Source organism: Dreissena polymorpha, chromosome 12, assembly GCF_020536995.1.
Source record: "Dreissena polymorpha isolate Duluth1 chromosome 12, UMN_Dpol_1.0, whole genome shotgun sequence".
NCBI lineage: Eukaryota > Metazoa > Mollusca > Bivalvia > Myida > Dreissenidae > Dreissena > Dreissena polymorpha.
The window spans coordinates 7,605,173-7,626,732 of record NC_068366.1 but is presented as its reverse complement, the minus strand read 5'-3'; the positions used below and the strand labels follow the sequence as shown (position 1 = coordinate 7,626,732).

The 21,560-nt window shown below is 39.8% G+C and overlaps 1 protein-coding gene across 4 annotated transcripts in view; it reads right to left on the bottom strand.

Annotated features, from left to right (window-relative positions):
* LOC127854036 (ralBP1-associated Eps domain-containing protein 1-like) overlaps positions 1-21,560 on the bottom strand; it is a 50,144-nt gene that overhangs the window by 4,598 nt on the left and 23,986 nt on the right. The window contains exons 7-18 of one of the 4 annotated variants that reach the window (XM_052388950.1): positions 20,045-20,227; positions 18,266-18,329; positions 17,583-17,728; positions 13,563-13,750; positions 12,710-12,809; positions 7,835-7,990; positions 5,981-6,145; positions 4,946-4,983; positions 4,213-4,311; positions 2,676-2,691; positions 661-680; positions 70-155 (exon numbers count right to left, since the gene is read on the bottom strand). In XM_052388950.1, the coding sequence (XP_052244910.1) occupies positions 70-155; positions 661-680; positions 2,676-2,691; positions 4,213-4,311; positions 4,946-4,983; positions 5,981-6,145; positions 7,835-7,990; positions 12,710-12,809; positions 13,563-13,750; positions 17,583-17,728; positions 18,266-18,329; positions 20,045-20,227 (1,261 nt within the window). The remainder of the gene's footprint in view (positions 1-69; positions 156-660; positions 681-2,675; positions 2,692-4,212; positions 4,312-4,945; positions 4,984-5,980; positions 6,146-7,834; positions 7,991-12,709; positions 12,810-13,562; positions 13,751-17,582; positions 17,729-18,265; positions 18,330-20,044; positions 20,228-21,560) is intronic. The other 3 variants (XM_052388951.1, XM_052388952.1, XM_052388953.1) reach the window with 3 other exon arrangements.

Here is a 21,560-nt window from a genome sequence, read left to right as displayed (position 1 = left end):
TGGGATGACACTTTACGGACATGCATTCAGCCAAGTTTTCCCATAATGTAGATTAGTGTAATGCCCTACCTCTGAGCCGCCAGCATGAACTCAGCCTGTCTCTCTGCAGACCCATCGCTGAAGTCTGGACCCAGCAAGTCCCACGCTACTGCAGTCTGAAATGTGTACAACATACACATAAAGTACAGTACAGAGATTCAAGCAAATGAGCTCTGGATAAACTGGGTTTAAGGCATGTGTGAACAGGCCAAACAATCAGGGACCACACTTTCCCCTTTTTTTTTTTGGTTTATAGGAAGTCTCATATTGCAGAAAATCTATATTATATGAGCCTAAGAATACCTGAACAGTCTTGTGGAAAGATTGGTATTTACATGTGGTGCAATAAAAGTAACTTAATTAAAGAGACTGACCAGGAATTTTATTCATTGTGTAACTTTCTATATGACTAGATTTTGAAAATGAAAGTCTCTCAACAAGCTGTAATTATGTGCCAAATTCAACAATCAAAAAGATTGAAACATTTGAAAAAGTGCTTGCTTTACTCCATTAAATTTAAATAAAGCTAGTTCCATTCAATACAGTGTTATTTTCATGAATTACAAATTTTTTCAAAGTGTCCCCATGTTTCATAACTTAACACAATATAATGTGACATACCTTTTTCTCTGAGCCTGCATCTGAAACAAGTTGTAGATATCAATGTTTTAAACAAGTTGTAGATATCAATGTTTTAAACAAGTTGTAGATATCAATGTGTGAAACAAGTTGTAGATATCAATGTTTGAAACAAGCTGTAGATATCAATGTGTGAATCAAGTAAAAGATTTCAATGTTTGAAAAAAGTTGTATATATCAATGTGTGAAACAAGTTGTAGATATCAATGTGTGGAACAGTGAGTTTTTTTCTTTCTTTCTTTTTTTTTTTTTTATTTATTCTTTAACGGCAAGTTCTGCCTTGCTATTTTCACTTTTATTTTACATATACATATTAAACAAGAGCTGTCTTCATCGGAAGACATATGTCCTCGAAAAATGCTTTTTCGAAACCTAAACGCAGAATTCGAAACCTAAACGCAGAATTAGAAACCTAAACGCGAACCCTAAGTGCAAGGTCAAGGGGGTCAAAATTTGTGTGCCTATGGAAAGGCCTTGTCCATATACACATGTATACCAAATATGAAGGTTACATCGTAAAGGACATAGAAGTTATGAGCATTTTTCGAAACCTAAACCCAAAAGTGTGACGGACAGACGGACAGTGCGACTGCTATATGCCACCCTACCGGGGCAGAAGTTATAAGCATTTTTCGAAACCTAAACGCAATAGTGTAACGGACAGACAAACAGACGGATGGACAGACAGACAGATGGATGGACAGTGCGACTGCTATATGCAACCCTACCGGGGCAGAAGTTTTAAGCATTTTTCGAAACCTAAACGCAATAGTGTAACAGACCGACAAACAGACGGATGGACAGACAGACAGATGGACGGACAGTGCCACTGCTATATGCAACCCTACCGGGGCAGAAGTTATAAGTATTTTTTGAAACCTTAACGCAATAGTGTAACGGACAGACAAACAGACGGATGGACAGACAGACAGATGGACGAACAGTGCGACTGCTATATGCAACCCTACCCGGACAGAAGTTATAAGCATTTTTCGAAACCTAAACGCAATATTATAACGGACAGAAAAACAGACGGATGGACAGACAGACAGATGGACGGACAGTGCGACTGCTATATGCAACCCTACCGGGCCAGAAGTTATAAGCATTCTTCGAAACCTTAACGCAATAGTGTATCGGACAGACAAACATACGGATGGACAGACAGACAGATGGACGGACAGTGCGACTGCTATATGCCACCCTACCGGGGCAGAAGTTATAAGCATTTTTCGAAACCTTAACGCAATAGTGTAACGGACAGACAAACAGACGGATGGACAGACAGACAGATGGACGGACAGTGCCACTGCTATATGCAACCCTACCAGGGAAGAAGTTATAAGCATTTTTGAAACCTTAATGCAATATTGTAACGGACAGACAAACAGACGGATGGACAGACAGACAGATGGACGGACAGTGCGACTGCTATATGCAACCCTACCGGGGCAGAAGTTATAAGCATTTTTCGAAACCTTTACGCAATAGTGTAACGGACAGACAAACAGACGGATGGACAGACCCACTGGAGGCATAACAAATCAATCAATCATAACCAACACAATTTTAATAGGAAATTCCCAATATTGCAGGGGCGTAAACCCAGATACTTTTTGACGAGCTGAATTAAATAATGCCTTATCACCATGGTGATAATGATTAACAAGAGGGTATTGAAATTTGCTTAGTCTGTTGAGAAAAGGTTTTAAAATAATGTTTAGTTATTATAATAGTGAAAAAACAACAACATTGATATCATTTATACACATGTATAAAATATATAACTTATTTTCAACAGACTTGCTAAGTATCTAAGACTTACTAGTGTCTAAGGGTTGGAAATGAAGCCTTTAAAACTTGAATCTAGAAAGAAAGGTCTTTAATTAAATGTAATTTTTTAAGGACTACCGACATGCAAAATACATATCTTAGTGGTAAAATGGTAAAGGGTGAACCCACTCACAGCCCATACATACATACAGTCTCCTACTTACCAACTCCTTCCCCCACCTGTAATGAACAAAACATACACAACTGTGAACATCTGGTAAATTTACGTAGAATATAAACATCATAGGCAGTTGCGTTGAGTAGTAAATTTTTCACCCTGATGTCATGAGCATGAATATCAACTACTAGTATGCTAGTTAACACATTACCACTCAGAAGTGAAGTAAAAATGGCTATGTGCAAAAAGCATAAAACCAGAACAGCCTGCCAGTAACTCGCAGTCTGTTCAGGTTTTAAGCTGTTTGCTGCTCATAGGTATCTAAGGGTTAGAAATGAAGCCTTAACACTTGAATCTAGTAAGAAAGGTCTGTAATTAAATTTATCTTTCTAAGGGACTACAAATGCATCAAAATATGTATCAAGTGGTAATGGGTTAAATACATATCTAAGTGGTAAAGGGTTAAATCTGTATCTAAGTGGTAAAGGATTCAATATGTATCTAAATGGTAAAGTGTTTAATCTGTATCTAAGTGGTAAAGGGTTAAATACGTATCTAAATGGTAAAGGGTTAAATATGTATCTAAATGGTAAAGTGTTAAATCCGTATCTAAGTGGTAAAGGGTTAAATACGTATCTAAATGGTAAAGGGTTAAATATGTATCAAGTCATAAAGGGTTAAATACATATCTAAGTGGTAAAGGGTTAAATACATATCTAAGTGGTAAAGTGTTAAATCTGTATCTAAGTGGTAAAGGATTCAATATGTATCTAAATGGTAAAGTGTTAAATCCGTATCCTAGTGGTAAAGGGTTAAATATGTATCAAGTCATAAAGCGTTAAATACATATCTAAGTGGTAAAGGGTTAAATATGTATCAAGTCATAAAGGGTTAAATACATATCTAAGTGGTAAAGGGTTAAATCTGTATCTAAGTGATAAAGGATTAAATACATATCTAAGTGGTAAAGGGTTAAATATGTATCAAGTCATAAAGGATTAAATATGTATCTAAATGGTAAAGTGTTAAATCTGTATCTAAGTGATAAAGGATTAAATATGTATCTAAATGGTAAAGGGTTAAATATGTATCTAAGTGGTAAAGGGTTAAATCCGTATCTAAATGGTAAAGGTTTAAATCCGTATCTAAGTGGTAAAGGGTTAAATCCGTATCTAAATGGTAAAGTGTTAAATCTGTATCTAAATCGTAGTGTTAAATCTGTATCTATATGGTTAAGCGTTAAATCCGTATCTAAGTGGTAAAGGGTTAAATCCGTATCTAAATGGTAAAGGGTTAAAGCCACACTTTTATTATAAGGCTTACATCGTCTATACGAACACCTAAGCTTTCCTGTTCAAAAGTCTTAGGAATAAACCACTTGCCAAAATCCAAATATTATTAACAATAAATTAACTTTATTAATAAAAAAATATATGTCACTGCATTTAACTATAGGAACGCTTCTAGTAAAGCTATTATTCAAATACAACAAGCTTTAGTGTTTCAGTGTTCGAATGCAAATGTGTGTGCGTAAGTGCGTATTTGCCAATTCTTTTATAATTAAAACAACAACTTCCTCTCACCTGACCATGTCCACTTCCAGGCAGGATGTTCAATACCTCCTGTGACTGTATCGACTGAAAGTTCTTCAGCTCGGATACCTTCTTGCCACTGACAGGAACCTGAGAGTGGCAAAAAAATAATCTGGGGCCATTTCCAGAAACATCGTTTATATACCGTATTTTAATAAATGTAACAATCACTTTTATTGCGCCGTATTTACCAACAAATTCTTTGACTTAAGTCTAATAATAAAGAATATATATTAAAACTGGAATATTCAATAACTTCTTTAATACATGTAAAGAGTAAACTATGGCAAAATTTATATAAATTTCATAAAATAAAATCTTTCTTCTTGATTCCATTCACTCAGTTTGAAACTTGATATGGGATTTTGAAAGTCAGGTCTGTCGCACATTTAATTTCTACCCATCTGAATGGTTTAATGAAAATAAATTTTCTTGAAGGATCAATAGAGACTCATTCTTGGAATACTGAGCGTAACGAATGTGTGAAAGTGTTGTCCTAAATCAGCCTGTGCAATCTACACAGGCTAATCTAAGATGACACTTTTCATATTAAGTGGATTTTCTCTGAGTAGACACTTCCTTTAAACCAAAAATACCGGATAAGCAGAGAGTGTCATCCCTGATAAGCCTGCGCTGACTTCACAGGCTAATCTGGTATGACACTTTATGCACATGCATTAAGCCCAGTTTTCCCAAAGCATGGCTCAATAGGTCTTCAGCTCACCTCTTTGGACGCTGCCCGTGGTGGCACCGCAGGTGGTGCTGAAACAGTGACCAGTAGATGTGAAGCAGTGATATGAGCTGCTGAAACAGTAACCAGTAGATGTGAAGCAGTGACCAGTAGATGTGAAGCAGTGACCAGTAGTTGTGAAGCAGTGACCAGTAGATGTGAAGCAGTGACCAGTAGATGTGAAGCAATGACCAGTAGATGTGAAGCAGTGACCAGTAGATGTGAACCAGTAGATGTGACCAGTAGATGTGAAGCAGTGACCAGTAGATGTGAACCAGTAGATGTGAAGCAGTGACCAGTAGATGTGAAGCAGTGACCAGTAGATGTGAAGCAGTGACCAGTAGATGTGAAGCAGTGACCAGTAGATGTGAAGCAGAGACCAGTAGATGTGAAGCAGTGACCAGTAGATGTGAAGCAGTGACCAGTAGATGTGAAGCAGTGACCAGTAGATGTGAAGCAGTGACCAGTAGATGTGAAGCAGTGACCAGTAGATGTGACCAGTAGATGTGAAGCAGTGACCAGTGGATGTGAACCAGTAGATGTGAAGCAGTGACCAGTGGATGTGACCAGTAGATGTGAAGCAGTGACCAGTAGATGTGAAGCAGTGACCAGTAGATGTGACCAGTAGATGTGAAGCAGTGACCAGTGGATGTGAACCAGTAGATGTGAAGCAGTGATATGAGCCGTGCTCTGGGAAAAGGAGGCTTAATGCATGTGCGTAGAGTGCAGACTGCACAGGCTCATCTGGGACGACACTTCACGCACATGAATTGAACTCATTTGTTCACAGAGCACGGCTCATTTATAGTTTGAAATAGAATTAATGTCAATCTTTTTATAGAAACTCTACTTTGAGAGGCATAACTTCATCAATTTTTAAAGTAGGATACTTGATATAATTGCACGTATTAAATGCTGCAATGAGAAACATTATTCAGAACTTTTTTTGAAACCATGAGACACAATGACAGGAGAATGTAACTTTTTTAACTTAGAGGACGGTTTTCCCTGACACATTATCAGGCATACCTTTGTAGTCCACGGACATACTTCGGATTTGTGGTCCAGGTCTAGGTGGGGGGGCAGGGGGTCCGGTTCCCCCATCAATACTTGCGGTGTACTGCACACTGCGCTCCAGACCAGCATCCAGCTGGGGAACCGGTGGCAGTATGTGACTGGACAGAGCACCTGGCACTGGATATGGAAAACATAGGATCAGTTATCAGCCAATAGCAAGGTGAATGAGAAACATGAAATCAGTTTTTAAAGTGGCTGTAGCACAATAAATTGAAAACATATAATCAGTAAGTATGTTATTGGATTGCATATTGAAACATGGGATCACTTTTGATGCTCTTGAACTGCATGTGGAAAACATGGGCTCAGTTATGTTCTTGAACTGCATGTTGAAAACATGGACTCAGTGGTGTTCTTTAAATGCATGTGGAAAACAAGGGATCAGTAACAACATGTATGTTCTTGGACTGCATATGTAAAACATGTGATCAGTTATCAGGCTTTGGGAGTACATAATATGGACAATATACTATCAGTTATTATGTTCTGTGGAATGCATGGAAACATGGACAATAAGGCTCTAAGGCTATGGAGAACATCTGATCAATTATCAGACCATGATGTTGGGATTTCTGATGTCTAATATTTTAGAACACATCCAAAATGTTTTAATATGCTGACATGCATCTGCCTGCAAAGCAGTGCTAGTGTTCTCATTTGATACTCAAGCTTTCACACATTCAATCCACATCACAATAAAGCATTTAACTTCCATTTCACTGATAGTTTACTATGATTTAGGCCAAGCCAAACAATATCTTGGCTTCATGAGCTCCTTAAGCAGATGAACAGCATTATATGCCACATACAATTACTATCACAACAATTCGAGCCTTGCTCTGCGAAATTGGATCTTATTGCGGGTGCAGAGTGTCGTCCCAGATTAGCCTGTGCAGTCCACAGTCTGTAAACGCTAATCAGGGATGCCACTTTCCCCTAAAACTTGATTTATTAACAAGAGACTTCCTTTCAACATAAAATTTCATAAAGTGTAATGTGTTTTCCCTGATTAGTCTGTGCAAACTCAACAGGCTAATCTGGGAGAACACTTTGCCAACATGAAATAAAATCTGTTTTCTCAGAGCGAGTATTTTTTTTTAATGTTTACTGAAACAACTACTCATTGAATAATAAACATATTTTGCTTCAAATATAAAGTATATTTTATATGGTATTCTATTGACAATATTCTGGCATGTAAACATCATAACAATTTACATCAACGTTTAATATTAGTACACCAAAACAAGAAAACCACACAAAGTGCTTACAGAAACAGAAAAACAACAGAAAGGTTCCAATAAAACATGCACAAACAAAATTCAACATGCCATCACCAAAGGTAAAGTCAGACCATGCAATTTGGCCCCTTTTTATTTCTGCAATGATGCCTTTTTTTGGCGATTTCACCCGTTCTTATTTTTGGCAACTAAATCCATAATTCCAGTACATGTTTATTTGTCGAGTGTACAGCATTGCTCAGTGGAATGCTTAGCAGAAATTAAATAAATTACCGGACCTATGCATTCATAAACATTTATATAAGAAAATCATAGTTAGGCAATAAGTACAGGATTTTCTTGTTATTCTTTATATTTATTTGTTGAGTGTAACAGCATTGCTGCGTAAAATAAAGAGCAAAAAAAGAATACACAATCTCTGCATTCTTCAATATTTTATTAAGCAATAATATATGGGCAAGAAGTAAAAAACTTTATTTTTATTTCATTACTTTCCATGTACTTGTTAACATTATCTGAAATAAGATTGAAACATCATTTTCTTGAAATTGTGTTTCCATGGTACCTGTGTTCCGTTTAGCTAAAGGTCTTGGGCGGCTGTGTAAAGCAGGGTCTATTAAGTTTGTGTCGCCCATAGTTGCCGTGTTGGCTCGTTGCTTAGCAACAAAGGGCTGGTCGATTTCTGGATCAGCGTTGGGTGAGTCGGGAAGTGGGCCAGGCTCTGTTGTTAACACAACATCCAAACAACCATGCAGTTACTGCAGAGGCTAGAATAAACCTAGCCACTAGTACAATGTCTCTTTGTTAATTTGAACCAACAAACACAACAGCTTATATATGTTATGGTAAATTTATTTACTGCACATTTCGAAATTTTGTTTTCCATGAAATTTATTTCCATGATCATCCCTAACCCTCCCTTAGTGTCATTCTTACAGACCCCAAAATGGAGGAAAAGCATTAAACAAAACATCTAACTACAGTAGGGAAATTCTGTAAGATAAGTTTGTTGATTAAGATGGGTGTCGCTTATTTAAAATCAATAACTATTTGCTGAAGGATTTTACATTTCTCTTAAATAACAAATGAGCCTCATTCTTGGAAAATGGGACTTAAAGCATGCATGTCTACAGACCACACAGGGGCTTAAAGCATGCGTGTCTACAGACCACACAGGGGCTTAAAGCATGCATGTCTACAGACCACACAGGGGCTTAAAGCATGCGTGTCTACAGACCACACAGGGGCTTAAAGCATGCATGTCTACAGACCACACAGGGGCTTAAAGCATGTGTGTCTACAGACCACATGGGGCTTAAAGCGTGCGTGTGTACAGACCACACAGGGGCTTAAAGCATGCGTGTCTACAGACCACACAGGGGCTTAAAGCATGCATGTCTACAGACCACACAGGGGCTTATAGCATGCATGTCTACAGACCACACAGGGGCTTAAAGCATGCGTGTCTACAGACCACATAGGGGCTTAAAGCATGCATGTCTACATACCACATGGGGCTTAAAGCATGCATGTCTACAGACCACACAGGGGCTTAAAGCATGCATGTCTACAGACCACATGGGGCTTAAAGCATGCGTGTCTACAGACCACACAGGGGCTTAAAGCATGCATGTCTACAGACCACACAGGGGCTTAAAGCATGCTTGTCTACAGACCACACAGGGGCTTAAAGCATGCGTGTCTACAGACCACATGGGGCTTAAAGCATGCATGTCTACAGACCACACAGGGGCTTAAAGCATGCATGTCTACAGACCACATGGGGCTTAAAGCATGCATGTCTACAGACCACATAGGGGCTTAAAGCATGCATGTCTACAGACCACATGGGGCTTAAAGCATGCATGTCTACAGACCACACAGGGGCTTAAAGCATGCATGTCTACAGACCACATGGGGCTTAAAGCATGCATGTCTACAGACCACATAGGGGCTTAAAGCATGCATGTCTACAGACCACATAGGGGCTTAAAGCATGCATGTCTACAGACCACATGGGTCTTAAAGCATGCATGTCTACAGACCACATAGGGGCTTAAAGCATGCGTGTCTACAGACCACACAGGGGCATAAAGCATGCATGTCTACAGACCACATAGGGGCTTAAAGCATGCATGTCTACAGACCACATGGGGCTTAAAGCATGCATGTCTACAGACCACATAGGGGCTTAAAGCATGCGAGTCTACAGACCACACTGGGGCTTAAAGCATGCGTGTCTACAGACCACATGGGGCTTAAAGCATGTGTGTCTACAGACCACACAGGGGCTTAAAGCATGCATGTCTACAGACCACACAGGGGCTTAAAGCATGCATGTCTACAGACCACATGGGGCTTAAAGCATGCGTGTCCAAAGACCACACAGGGGCTTAAAGCATGCGTGTCTACAGACCACACAGGGGCTTAAAGCATGCATGTCTACAGACTACATGGGGCTTAAAACATGCGTGTCTACAGACCACACAGGGGCTTAAAGCATGCGTGTCTACAGACCACACAGGGGCTTAAAGCATGCATGTCTACAGACCACACAGGGGCTTAAAGCATGCATGTCTACAGACCACATGGGGCTTAAAGCATGCGTGTCCAAAGACCACATGGGGCTTAAAGCATGCGTGTCTACAGACCACACAGGGGCTTAAAGCATGTGTGTCTACAGACCACACAGGGGCTTAAAGCATGCGTGTCTACAGACCACACAGGGGCTTAAAGCATGTGTGTCTACAGACCACACATGCTACAGACCACACAGGCTACAGACCACACAGGCTTATCAGATGAGACTCTTTCTGATTTTATGGAATTTTTCATTTAAAGGAGTTTTTTTTGAAATTCAGTTAACCCTTTCCAACTCAGAAGCAAAGTGAAAATGGCAACTATGTGTAAACAGCATAAAATCATAACAGCCTGGGAGCAACTCGCAGTTTGTTCAGGTTTCATGCTGTTTGCAGCTCATCAGTATCTTAGGGTTGAAAATGAAGCCTTTAAAACTTGAATTCAGTAAGAGAGGTCTTTAATTAAATTTAACTTTCTATGGGACAACAAATGCATGAAAATACATATCTAAGTGGTAAAGGGTTTTGGCCGAAACCATCCCTGATGAGCCTGTGGGACTTCCCAGGATAACACTTAAAGCAAATGTATTACACACCATTTTTAGACTGAGGCTAAAATATATCTCAGACACAAAGTGCCACAATACACTATTTTCCTTCAATCGTTCTTGACCATACACATAACTATCCCTTCATATAGTTTGTTCAAAATCATAAACACATTAAAGCTGCCATTACGGAAAAGGATTAATTAACAAATTAAGCAAATTAAAAATTATCACCAACCTAAATAAAACATAGCTGTGATAGTGGTACCATGTTAAGCCGTAAATATTATTTTGCTGTGTTTATCAAGCTGGCTACCATGCTAACAAGTTACCATACATTTACCAATGAAAAAAGGCTTATAATTGATGTAGTTGTTTTAACACTAAGCTTTGGCTAAAATTAAACTTATCATAAGTATGTTCTTTGTCATCGGTTCAAATATTGGTGTCTTGTTACATATTGGTATCAGAAATTAAAGTGTTAACCCTTTAAGCGCTGGAACGGAATTTCGAAGGCCTTTGCAAACAGTTTGGATCCAGATGAGATGCCACAGAATGTGGCGTCTCATCAGGATCCAAACTGTTTGCTATTCTGATAGTATTCTTTGAAAAAAATCGAAGAAATGGCTAATTTTAGAAATTCAGCAGACGAGCTTTTAGCAGACGACAAATTTCCCAGCATGCAAAGTGTTAACACAAAGTATTCAATAAACAAAATGAACCGTGCTCTAAGAAAATGAGGATTTATACATGTGCGTTTAGTGCTGTACCAGATTAATCAGTGCAGTCTGCACAGGCTTAGCAGACACACAATTTATGCTGTAATTGGATTCTCCTACAGAAGAGACTTTCTTTAAATAAAAAATACATTAAAAGCTGAAGGTGTTGTCCCTGATAAGCCTGTGCAGACTTCACATGCTTATCTGGGATGACACTTTATGGACATGCTTCAAGCACTGTTTGTCCTCCAAAAGCTAAAGATGTACAATAAATCTGAATAACAAGGTCTGTTACGTCATTAAACAATTCTATGTATATGTAAGCCTACTCTAGAAACCCACTACAGACAATGTTGGTAGAAAGAAGCCAATCTATATTAGTGTTACATTAAGAAACTACTAAAACATGCTACTATGGCAGCCATACCTGTTTGACCTAAAAGATCAATCAATACAATTAATCATGCATAAACAACCTCAAACTGGCTTGTTTGAAAGCAAACATACAAGCCTCATCACGGAAAAACTGGTCTTAAAGCATGTACATAGTGTCGTCCCAGATAAGCCTGTGGTCTGCACAGGCTTATCAGGGATGACACTTTCCGCTTTTATGGATTTCTTCTTAAAGGTAGTCGCTTCTAAATAAAAATACAGTTTAAGCGGAAAGTGTCATCCCTTATTAGCCTGTGCAGGCTGCACAGTATGATCAGGGATGACACTTTTTGCACATGAATTAAACCCAGTTTTCACAGAACGGCCTGTACAATCCATCTAACTAGGAACAATGTTTTGGCAACAACTGAAGTCTTCACAAAATAACATGCTCAACATTCTAGATTGCAATTCTGTAATATACTTATTCAAGACGCATTCAATGCTTATAAAACAGTTTCAATGAAAGCGTGTACAATTAAGTGTACATAAAAAGAAACAAAATATGTTTGAAGGTTTCAACTCAGCAAAATATATAAAGTTAAAAAGTAAGTTTTACCCTGGTTCTTAACACTTTACAACTTAGATATGTATTTTGATGCATTTGAAAAACTTTAGAAAATCAAATCAAATTTAAGTCCTTTCTTAATACATTGAAATTTTAAAGGCTTCATTTCCAACTGTTAGATACTGATGAGCAGCAAACAACTTAAAACCTGAACAGACTGCGAGTAACTAGCAGGCTTTTGTGGTTTTATGCTGGTTGCAAATAGCCATTTTCAATTGGCTTCTTATGGGGGAAAGAGTTAAATCACCACTGCTGAATGGGAACCTTCACAAAGTACAACAAGTCAGAATCCATCCTTACATCTTCATAGGATATTCCGTATCCATATCCTAAATATAAATAATATACTTAAATCTGTATTGCAGCACATTAAAAACCTGTTTGAACTGTGCAGTAAATGCACACAATGTTTATAAAATTAATAAATTTAAATTAAATATAAAAATCTTACTTATAAAAGGCACTATTTAATGTACTTATGTCAATTTCAGCTGAAATTCTTGGCACAGAGTAAGGATAAATACGACTGCTGGTTCAGCCATACCACCATAATTAGTAAGAAGTAACGAGGGCCCACACCGACTGTTAGTGTACCTGAGAATGCCCTACCCCTTTCTGGCCGCGCCTCCTTACCCTCCTCTATCATCATCTCTGGGGAGAGACGTACCGCCTTCGGCTGAACTATCCGTGCCTCCTGTTTGTGAAAGCAAACATCCATATCATTGCCTAATAAAAGACCAGCAGAAACATGACTGCGCAAAACATCTCCATACTAAACATAACTATTAAAGCATTGTTCTGTGAAAACAGGGCTTAATGCAAGTGCGCTAAGTGTCATCCCAGATAAGTCTATGCAGTCTGCACAGGCTAATCTGGGACAACACTTTAGGCACATGAATTAAGCCCAGTTTTCTCAGAGCAAGACACAGTATTCGTGATAAAAGACCCATTTGGGATTTAGAAAAAATCTACATTCTGAACATAACTTTTATAAACTTCCAAGGCATTACAATTTTAAGAAATATTAACATTTCCAATGCAAAAGAAAGTTACAGACCATAAATATAACTCTTGACCTTAGATCTAGAACTGTTGACAAGACTTTTCACCATGGAGCATGGGATTTCATTTGACACATTATCTAGTCATGCAGAATATGAATCTAAAGTAATTGAGACCTGTTCTGGGAAAACTGGGCTTAATGCATGTGAATAGTGTTATCCCACACAGGCTCATCAGAGACAACATTTTCTGCCAAGACTGGATCTTCATTTCGAAGAGAGTTCCTTTAAAAGAAAAATTCCATAAAAGCAGCAAGTTTTACCCCTAGTAAGCCTGCAGACATCTTGGCAAACACTTTACGCACATGCATATAAGCCCAATTTTCTCAGACAGGGATCAATAATTAGTTATAGATTGGCATTCTTCAAGCCCAGCTCTCACATACCAGATCGGAGGAGGATGGCTTCTGGAAGTCAAAGTTTGCCGGGGTCACGCTGGGAGAGGACACATCGCTGGAGATCGCAGAGGAGTCATGCACCAGATTGTCCCACTGGGACTCCAGTGGGGACATGGGAGATAATCTCTTAAGGGTGCTACCCTCGGGCAGGTCTGCTGCAAACGGTTCAGCATCCTCTATTGGAAGAAAATATGAGCCTCGTTCTGGCAAAATTAAGCTTTATGCATGTGAATTAAGTGTCATCCCAGATTAGCCTGTAAAGTCCACACAGGCTAATCAGGGACATTTTTCGCTTTTATGAAATTTTTTGACACTTGGGGCAAATGAATTTAGCCCCATTTTTCCAGAGCCACACTCAATCATTTAATCATTACCTACAACTAATAGGCTTGACAAAAATCATTAAAATCAAGGCCAACTGGCCCAATGTGACCTTGACCCAACTGGCCCCATGTGACCTTGACATTGACCCAACTGGCCCCATGTGACCTTAACATTGACCCAACTGGCCCCATGTGACCTTGACATTGACTTAACTGGCCCCATGTGACATTGACCCAACTGGCCCAATGTGACCTTAACATTGACCCAACTGGCCCCATGTGACCTTAACATTGACCCAACTGGCCCCATGTGACCTTGACCCAACTGGCCCCATGTGACCTTGATATTGACCCAACTGGCCCCATGTGACCTTAACATTACCCAACTGGCCCCATGTGACCTTAACATTGACCCAACTGGCCCCATGTGACCTTGACCCAACTGGCCCCATGTGACCTTGAGCCAACTGGCCCCATGTGACCTTGATATTGACCCAACTGGCCCCATGTGACCTTGACATTGACCCAACTGGCCCCATGTGACCTTGATATTGACCCAACTGGCCCCATGTGACCTTGACATTGACCCTACTGGCCCCATGTGACCTTAACATTGACCCAGCTGGCTCCATGCCATGTGACCTTGACATTGACCCAACTGGCCCCATGTGACCTTGACATTGACTTAACTGGCCCCATGTGACCTTGACATTGACTTAACTGGCCCCATGTGACCTTGACATTGACCCAACTGGCCCCATGTGACCTTGACATTGACCCAACTGGCCCCATGTGACCTTGACCCAACTGGCCCCATGTGACCCTGACATTGACCCAACTGGTCCCATGTGACCTTGACCCAACTGGCCCCATGTGACCTTGACCCAACTGGTCCCATGTGACATTGACCCAACTGGTCCCATGTGACCTTGACATTGAATTAACTGGCACCATGTGACCCTGACATTGACCCAACTGGCCCCATGTGACCTTGACCCAGCTGGCCCCATGTGACCTTGATATTGACCCAACTGGCCCCATGTGACCTTGACATTGACCCAACTGGCCCCATGTGACCTTGATATTGACCCAACTGGCCCCATGTGACCTTGACATTGACCCTACTGGCCCCATGTGACCTTAACATTGACCCAACTGGCCCCATGTGACCTTAACATTGACCCAACTGGCCCCATGTGACCCTGACATTGACCCAACTGGCCACATGTGACCTTAACATTGACCCAACTGGCCCCATGTGACCTTCACATTGACCCAACTGGCCCCATGTGACCTTTACATTGACCCAACTGGCCCAATGTGACCTTAACATTGACCCAACTGACCCCATGTGACCTTCACATTGACCCAACTGGCCCCATGTGACCTTGACATTGACCCTACTGGTCCCATGTGACCTTGACATTGACCCAACTGGCCCCATGTGACCTTGACCCAACTGGCCCCATTTGACCTTGATATTGACCAAACTGGCCCCATGTGACCTTGACATTGACCAAACTGGCACCATGTGACCTTGACCTTTACCTAACTGGCACCATGTGACCTTGACATTGACCCAACTGGCCCCATGTGACCTTGACATTGACCAAACTAGCCCCATGTGACCTTGACCCAACTGGACCCATGTGACCTTGACCCAACTGGCCCCATGTGACCTTGACCTTGACCCAACTTGCCCCATGTGACCTTGACCCAACTGGCCCCATGTGACCTTGACATTTACCCAACTGGCCCCATGTGACCTTGACCCAACTGGTCCCATGTGACCTTAACATTGACGCAACTGGCCCCATGTGACCTTGACATTGACCTAACTGACCACATGTGACCTTGACATTGACCCAACTGGCCCCATATGACCTTGACCCAACTGGCCCCATGTGACCTTGATATTGACTTAACTCGCCACATGTGACCCTGACATTGACCCAACTGGCCCCATGTGACCTTGACATTGACCCAACTGGTCCCATGTGACCTTGACATTGACCCAGCTGGCCCCATGTGACCTTGACATTGACCCAACTGGCCCCATGTGACCTTGACATTGACTTAACTGGCCCCATGTGACCTTGACATTGACTTAACTGGCCCCATGTGACCTTGACATTGACCTAACTGGCCCCATGTGACCTTGACATTGACCCAACTGGCCCCATGTGACCTTGACCCAACTGGCCCCATGTGACCCTGACATTGACCCAACTGGTCCCATGTGACCTTGACATTGACCCAACTGGCCCCATGTGACCTTGACCCAACTGGTCCCATGTGACATTGACCCAACTGGTCCCATGTGACCTTGACATTGACTTAACTGGTCCCATGTGACCCTGACATTGACCCAACTGGCCCCATGTGACCTTGACCCAGCTGGTCCCATGTGACCTTGACATTGACTTAACTGGTCCCATGTGACCTTCACATTGACCTTACTGGCCCCATGTGACATTGACCTAACTGGCCCCACGCTAGGTCTCAATTTCAGCTAGAATTAGAAGTTGTTGAACACAAATGTTTACCTTAATTTCTTAGGTATAACACATACAATTAAGGGGCACATTTTCTGTTTAATTATTTACACCTAATAATTTTAGCTCAATTGCATAAAAAGCCTGAGGCTTATTTGAAAACTCTCGAGTCCATGTCTTGGGACTAGAACCAGTACTTGGTGTCTATGACCCTCTGACCCACCTTAGTTTCAATTTTCTGCTGAATTAAAGCTCATATGTATGTTCCTTGGTCAGTGACCACGCATGATTATTTGTGAACATATGTGTAATAGTTACAGGTATCTGTAAGTGTTGCACACAAACTTTACCCTGAATTTCAAATTGCAGGAAAACCTTAATGTGACTTCTCTACGTACGCAAGAGGAGAATGTATTCCTGCTATGAGGCTGATAAAAGCTATAGGTCTTTGGCAGTAACTGTTTTTAAAGCCATTAACACATCATATTATGTTCAGTTTCATTTTAATGTCTGTAATAGACATGGGGATATGGAAAAGTTGCATGCAAATGTTTATCTAAATTTTACTGATTTGTTTAAGTACAAAAAGTACAAAAAGGGGCGTAATTCTGCTAAATTGCACATTGGAGTTATAGGCCTTTGTCTGTGACCAAAACAGGATCCAAATGCCATATGTGGCATTACGATTGTGTATTTGTAGAAGTTACAGAGATATGATTGTGTTGCATGAAAACTTTAACATGACTTTTCAACTTGCATGCATGACTTTCCTGGGTAGAAAAAGGGGGTCTAATCTTTCTAACTAGCTGATCAAAGTCAAACTTTTTGGTCAGTGTGAGTGTTTATGAACAACCTGAACACATTTGTGAAGTTTTATTACAATATCTGTAGTAGAAACAGTGTTCCATGTTAACCTTTACTAATTTTTTAGGCGCTACAGTAAGCATAATTCTGCTAAATTGAAAGAGTTATGGAACTTGGTCAGTGACCTCACATAATTACTCAAACTAAAGTGTTAAGTTTCTATTGAATATGGGTAGTAGAAACAGTGACATGGAGATGTAGTATGTTTACTTAATCAGATCTTTACTGGATGCCAGCATTTGGGTGAGTAGCACAAATTGGACTATTCACTGAATAGTTTAACTTAAAAACATTGTTTAAAAAAAACAACAGTCAGTCATTCTTACCATTAGTGAAAGCATTGTAGGGCATGAGAGAGAAGGGCAGCCTGTCTGGGATATCTATCTCATTCCTTCGCAGGACCACCAGGTGCATGGCAATACAGAATTCCTCCAGCGACAGGGCACCGTCACGATTCAAGTCTGACAGGTTCCTGATACATAAACGTGGTTGCCGCAACATTTCATTTCCATATAGCAGTAATGAGGCATGTTTTCATTTGTTTAAACCTATTTATTTAAGCTTAATTGAAACGCTCTAAAGTCATTTTCTGGGAAGAAATTGTACTTTTTGTCTTTTGGGAAGATCAAAAGAATGCTCCCAAAGTAGGGATCGACCATGTGACCTTTGAGTTTTCTAGGAAGACACCATTACCATATGCCTTGGCAAAAGTTTTCATCGGTTTTAATTCTTAATCCTGCACTGTTAAGATGTACACATAAGATACTTGCAGATATTCAACATACAAAGGATAAAAAGCGGTTGAATTAAGCAAAAAGGTTGAAGTTATATTAGATATGAGCCTTTCTCTGGGATCATGCGGCTTAATGTGTTTGCGTAAAGTGTCGTTCCAGATTATTAGTGTCTTTACAAACAAACTTAAATTCACAAGTAACTGTAATATGAAATGATCATTGGCATTAAAAAACAATTATGTGATTGCTGGATCTAACTTAAGATAGCTACATACCATATCTTTGATAGCTCTTGATTCGACAGCTTGGATTTCTCAAAGAATTCTTTGGCCACACCACCTGGTTTGGAAGAACATAAATGAAAAGCATGATACATGTATCCAAAAACTACAACACATTCTCAAATTAAATTCACTTGAGGATTAATCATAATAATTAAATATGAACAGTGTCCAATGTGCGCACATCCCGTTTTAACTTACCGGTATGTTACCCACATCCCAATTAGACATCAATTACATCAAATATTAATATAACAAACAAACATATCCCACAATTAATTTTACTGTATACTTCTAGAAAATGTTGAACGATTATATTTTTGACTTTCATTAACAAAAATCTGACATCATCAATATTAGACAAAATTCGTTTTTTAAGGTAAGAAGTTTGTGATAAGCATGAATTAAAGACTGAAATTCCGTTTCTAGGTAACAAATGTCCCGACAAATTTCACAAAAAGTCCTGACCTTGGCCAAAAAAACTATGGCATATACACAGCATTTTAATTTTTCACAAGTTTGATAGCTTCACAGTTTGGTAACATTGAATTTCTTTAAAAAAATCTTCATAAAGTAGGTGATTTACCTTTCTATGTAAAGTTTGACCCGCTCAGAAAGAACTTAAAGATTAGTTTCCTTTCTAATGTAAGACTGTATATTTTTACTCAAATGCATCAAAAGTCGAAGTTTTGTTGAATCCCTCTTAAGAACGAATAAATTTACTGCGTACCAGATATGTGTCCATTGAGGTCATGCTCTATGTTATTGAACTGGCGTACGTAGTACTCAAAACAAGAGATGTGTTCATCAGAAACACAATGCCCCCTATTGCGCTGCTTTGAATGTTTGTTTTTTTAATTTATTTTTTACCTTTGACCTTGAAGGATGACCTTGACCTTGAACTTCCACCACTCAAAATGTGCAGCTTCATGAGAACGCCGCTTTGAAATGTGTTTTTTTTACCTTTGACCTTGAAGGATGACCTTGACCTTGAAGGATGACCTTGAACTTCCACCACTCACAATGTGCAGCTTCATGATAATGTCGCTTTGAATTATATTTTTTTGACCTTTGACCTTGAAGGATGACCTTGACCTTGAAGGATGACCTTGACCTTCCACCACTCAAAATGTGCAGCTTCATGAGAACGCCGCTTTGATTTTTTTTTACCTTTGACCTTGAAGGATGACCTTGACCTTGAAGGATGACCTTGAACTTCCACCACTCAAAATGTGCAGCTTCATGAGAACGCCCCTTTGTTTTTTTTTTTTTTTACCTTCAAGGATGACCTTGACCTCGAACTTCCACCACTCCAAATGTGCAGTTTCATGAGATACACATGCATGCCAAATATCAAGTTGATATCTTCAATATTGAAAAAGTTAGGGCCAATGTTAAAGTTTTCGGACGGACAGACAGACTGACATACACACATTCTGACATACTGACTGACGGACAGTTCAACTGCGATATGCCACCCTACCGGGGGCATTATAAACGAGGCTCACTCTGGAAAAGGGGGTTTAACGCATATGCATAAAGTATTGTCCCAGATAAGCCTAGGTAGTCCACACAGGCTAATCAGGGACTACTTTTTCTACGTTAACTAGATTTCATCAAGAAGAATCTTCCTTTGCACAAAAAATACAATAAAGCGGAAATACTTGTCCCTGATTTAGATTAGCCTATGTGGACTGTTAATATTAATCTTGAACACTTTATGCAATTTATTAAGCCCCCTTTCCTCAGAGTGCGTCTCTATTGCGAACATACCAGAGATGTGTCCATTGAGGTCATGCTCTATGTTGTTGAACTGTCTCACGTAGTACTCTCGCTGCTCGTCCGTTATGGACCACACGTCCTCCACACTGTCTGTGTCGGAGCTGTAGGAGGAGGAGTCTAGCTCCGGCAGCTTTACAGCGTCCCACTCCTCCTTGCGACCTTCACCCAGCAGACCTGTCGGCACAGAGACAGGGTAAACTCAGCCTTGTTCTGGGTAAACTGGGCTTAATGCATGTTCCTTATTTCAACATCACCCAATAAATAAGCCTTGTTTTGAGAAAACTTGACTTATTGCATAAACGTTAAGTGTTGTCCCGGATAAGCCTGTGCAGTCCACACAGGCTTATCTGGGACCACCTTTTCCGCTTTTATGGACTTTTTCATTTGAAGAAAGTTTCTGCTTGGCAAAGATTCAGTAAAGACGGAAAGTGTCGTTACTGATAAGCCTATGAAGAATGCAGAGGATAATCTGGTACAACACTTTACGCATAAAAAAAATATTTAAACAAGAATATCAGTAAAACTGATGGATGCTCCCTAATGATGCGCTTTGTCAATGTATGTGTTAATAAACACCTAAAACAATATATTATTAGCCTCGGTGACCTTGACCTTGACCCCAGTGACCTCAAACCTGATCAAAAGGTAGCGGTGTATGCAAGGTACCTACATGCAAAATATGAAAGCGATTGGTAAAGTATTGAAGGTGCTATGAGAAACGGTAGCAAAAGTGTGACAGAGGGAAGTCTATTATAAGCCTCGGTGACCTTGACCCCAGTGACCTCAAACCTCATCAAAAGGTAGAGGTCCATGCAAGGTACCTACATGCCAAATATGAAAGCGATTGGTAAAGTATTGAAGGCGCTATGAGAAACGGTAGCAAAAGAAGGAAGTAAGGAAGTAAGTAAGGAAGGACAAACTGGTAACTATATGCTCCGAAATTTTATTTCGGGGAGCATAAAAACTATGAATGGTATATTATAAAACAACACAATTTTCAACTATAAACTACTAAGTATACCAAAAAAAATCTCAGTTTTTTAAATTTCATATTTCAAACAATTTTTGTAGGTCTAAATGACTTAGAAGGTTGAGTGGTTTTTTTAAACTGATCAGTGGGCTCTACAAGCCATTTTGACACATTTCCTTAATTTTGTTATAGAAACCTCCACGCAGAAATTTATTTTTCTTCATTTTCCTTGATAGAATACTACAGGGTTCACTGCCTCAATTTAAATCCTCAATTTTAATTAATGAATCCATTCACTTAACTTCAAAAGTAAACCATTGTTATTCATAGTCTATATTTTGCTTACATGCAAAAGATTCGCAAAATAATGTTTAACAGGGATAAAACTAACTTTCCACTATATGTTGTTTTGATGGGCAGGTTTCTCTACTTTGGTAGCCTGGCACAAGAAAGCCATGAACCAAGTATGTCATTTCATAATTATCTTACACTAAAATATACATTTTTTTTTTAATCAGACAATTTCATATAATTTCT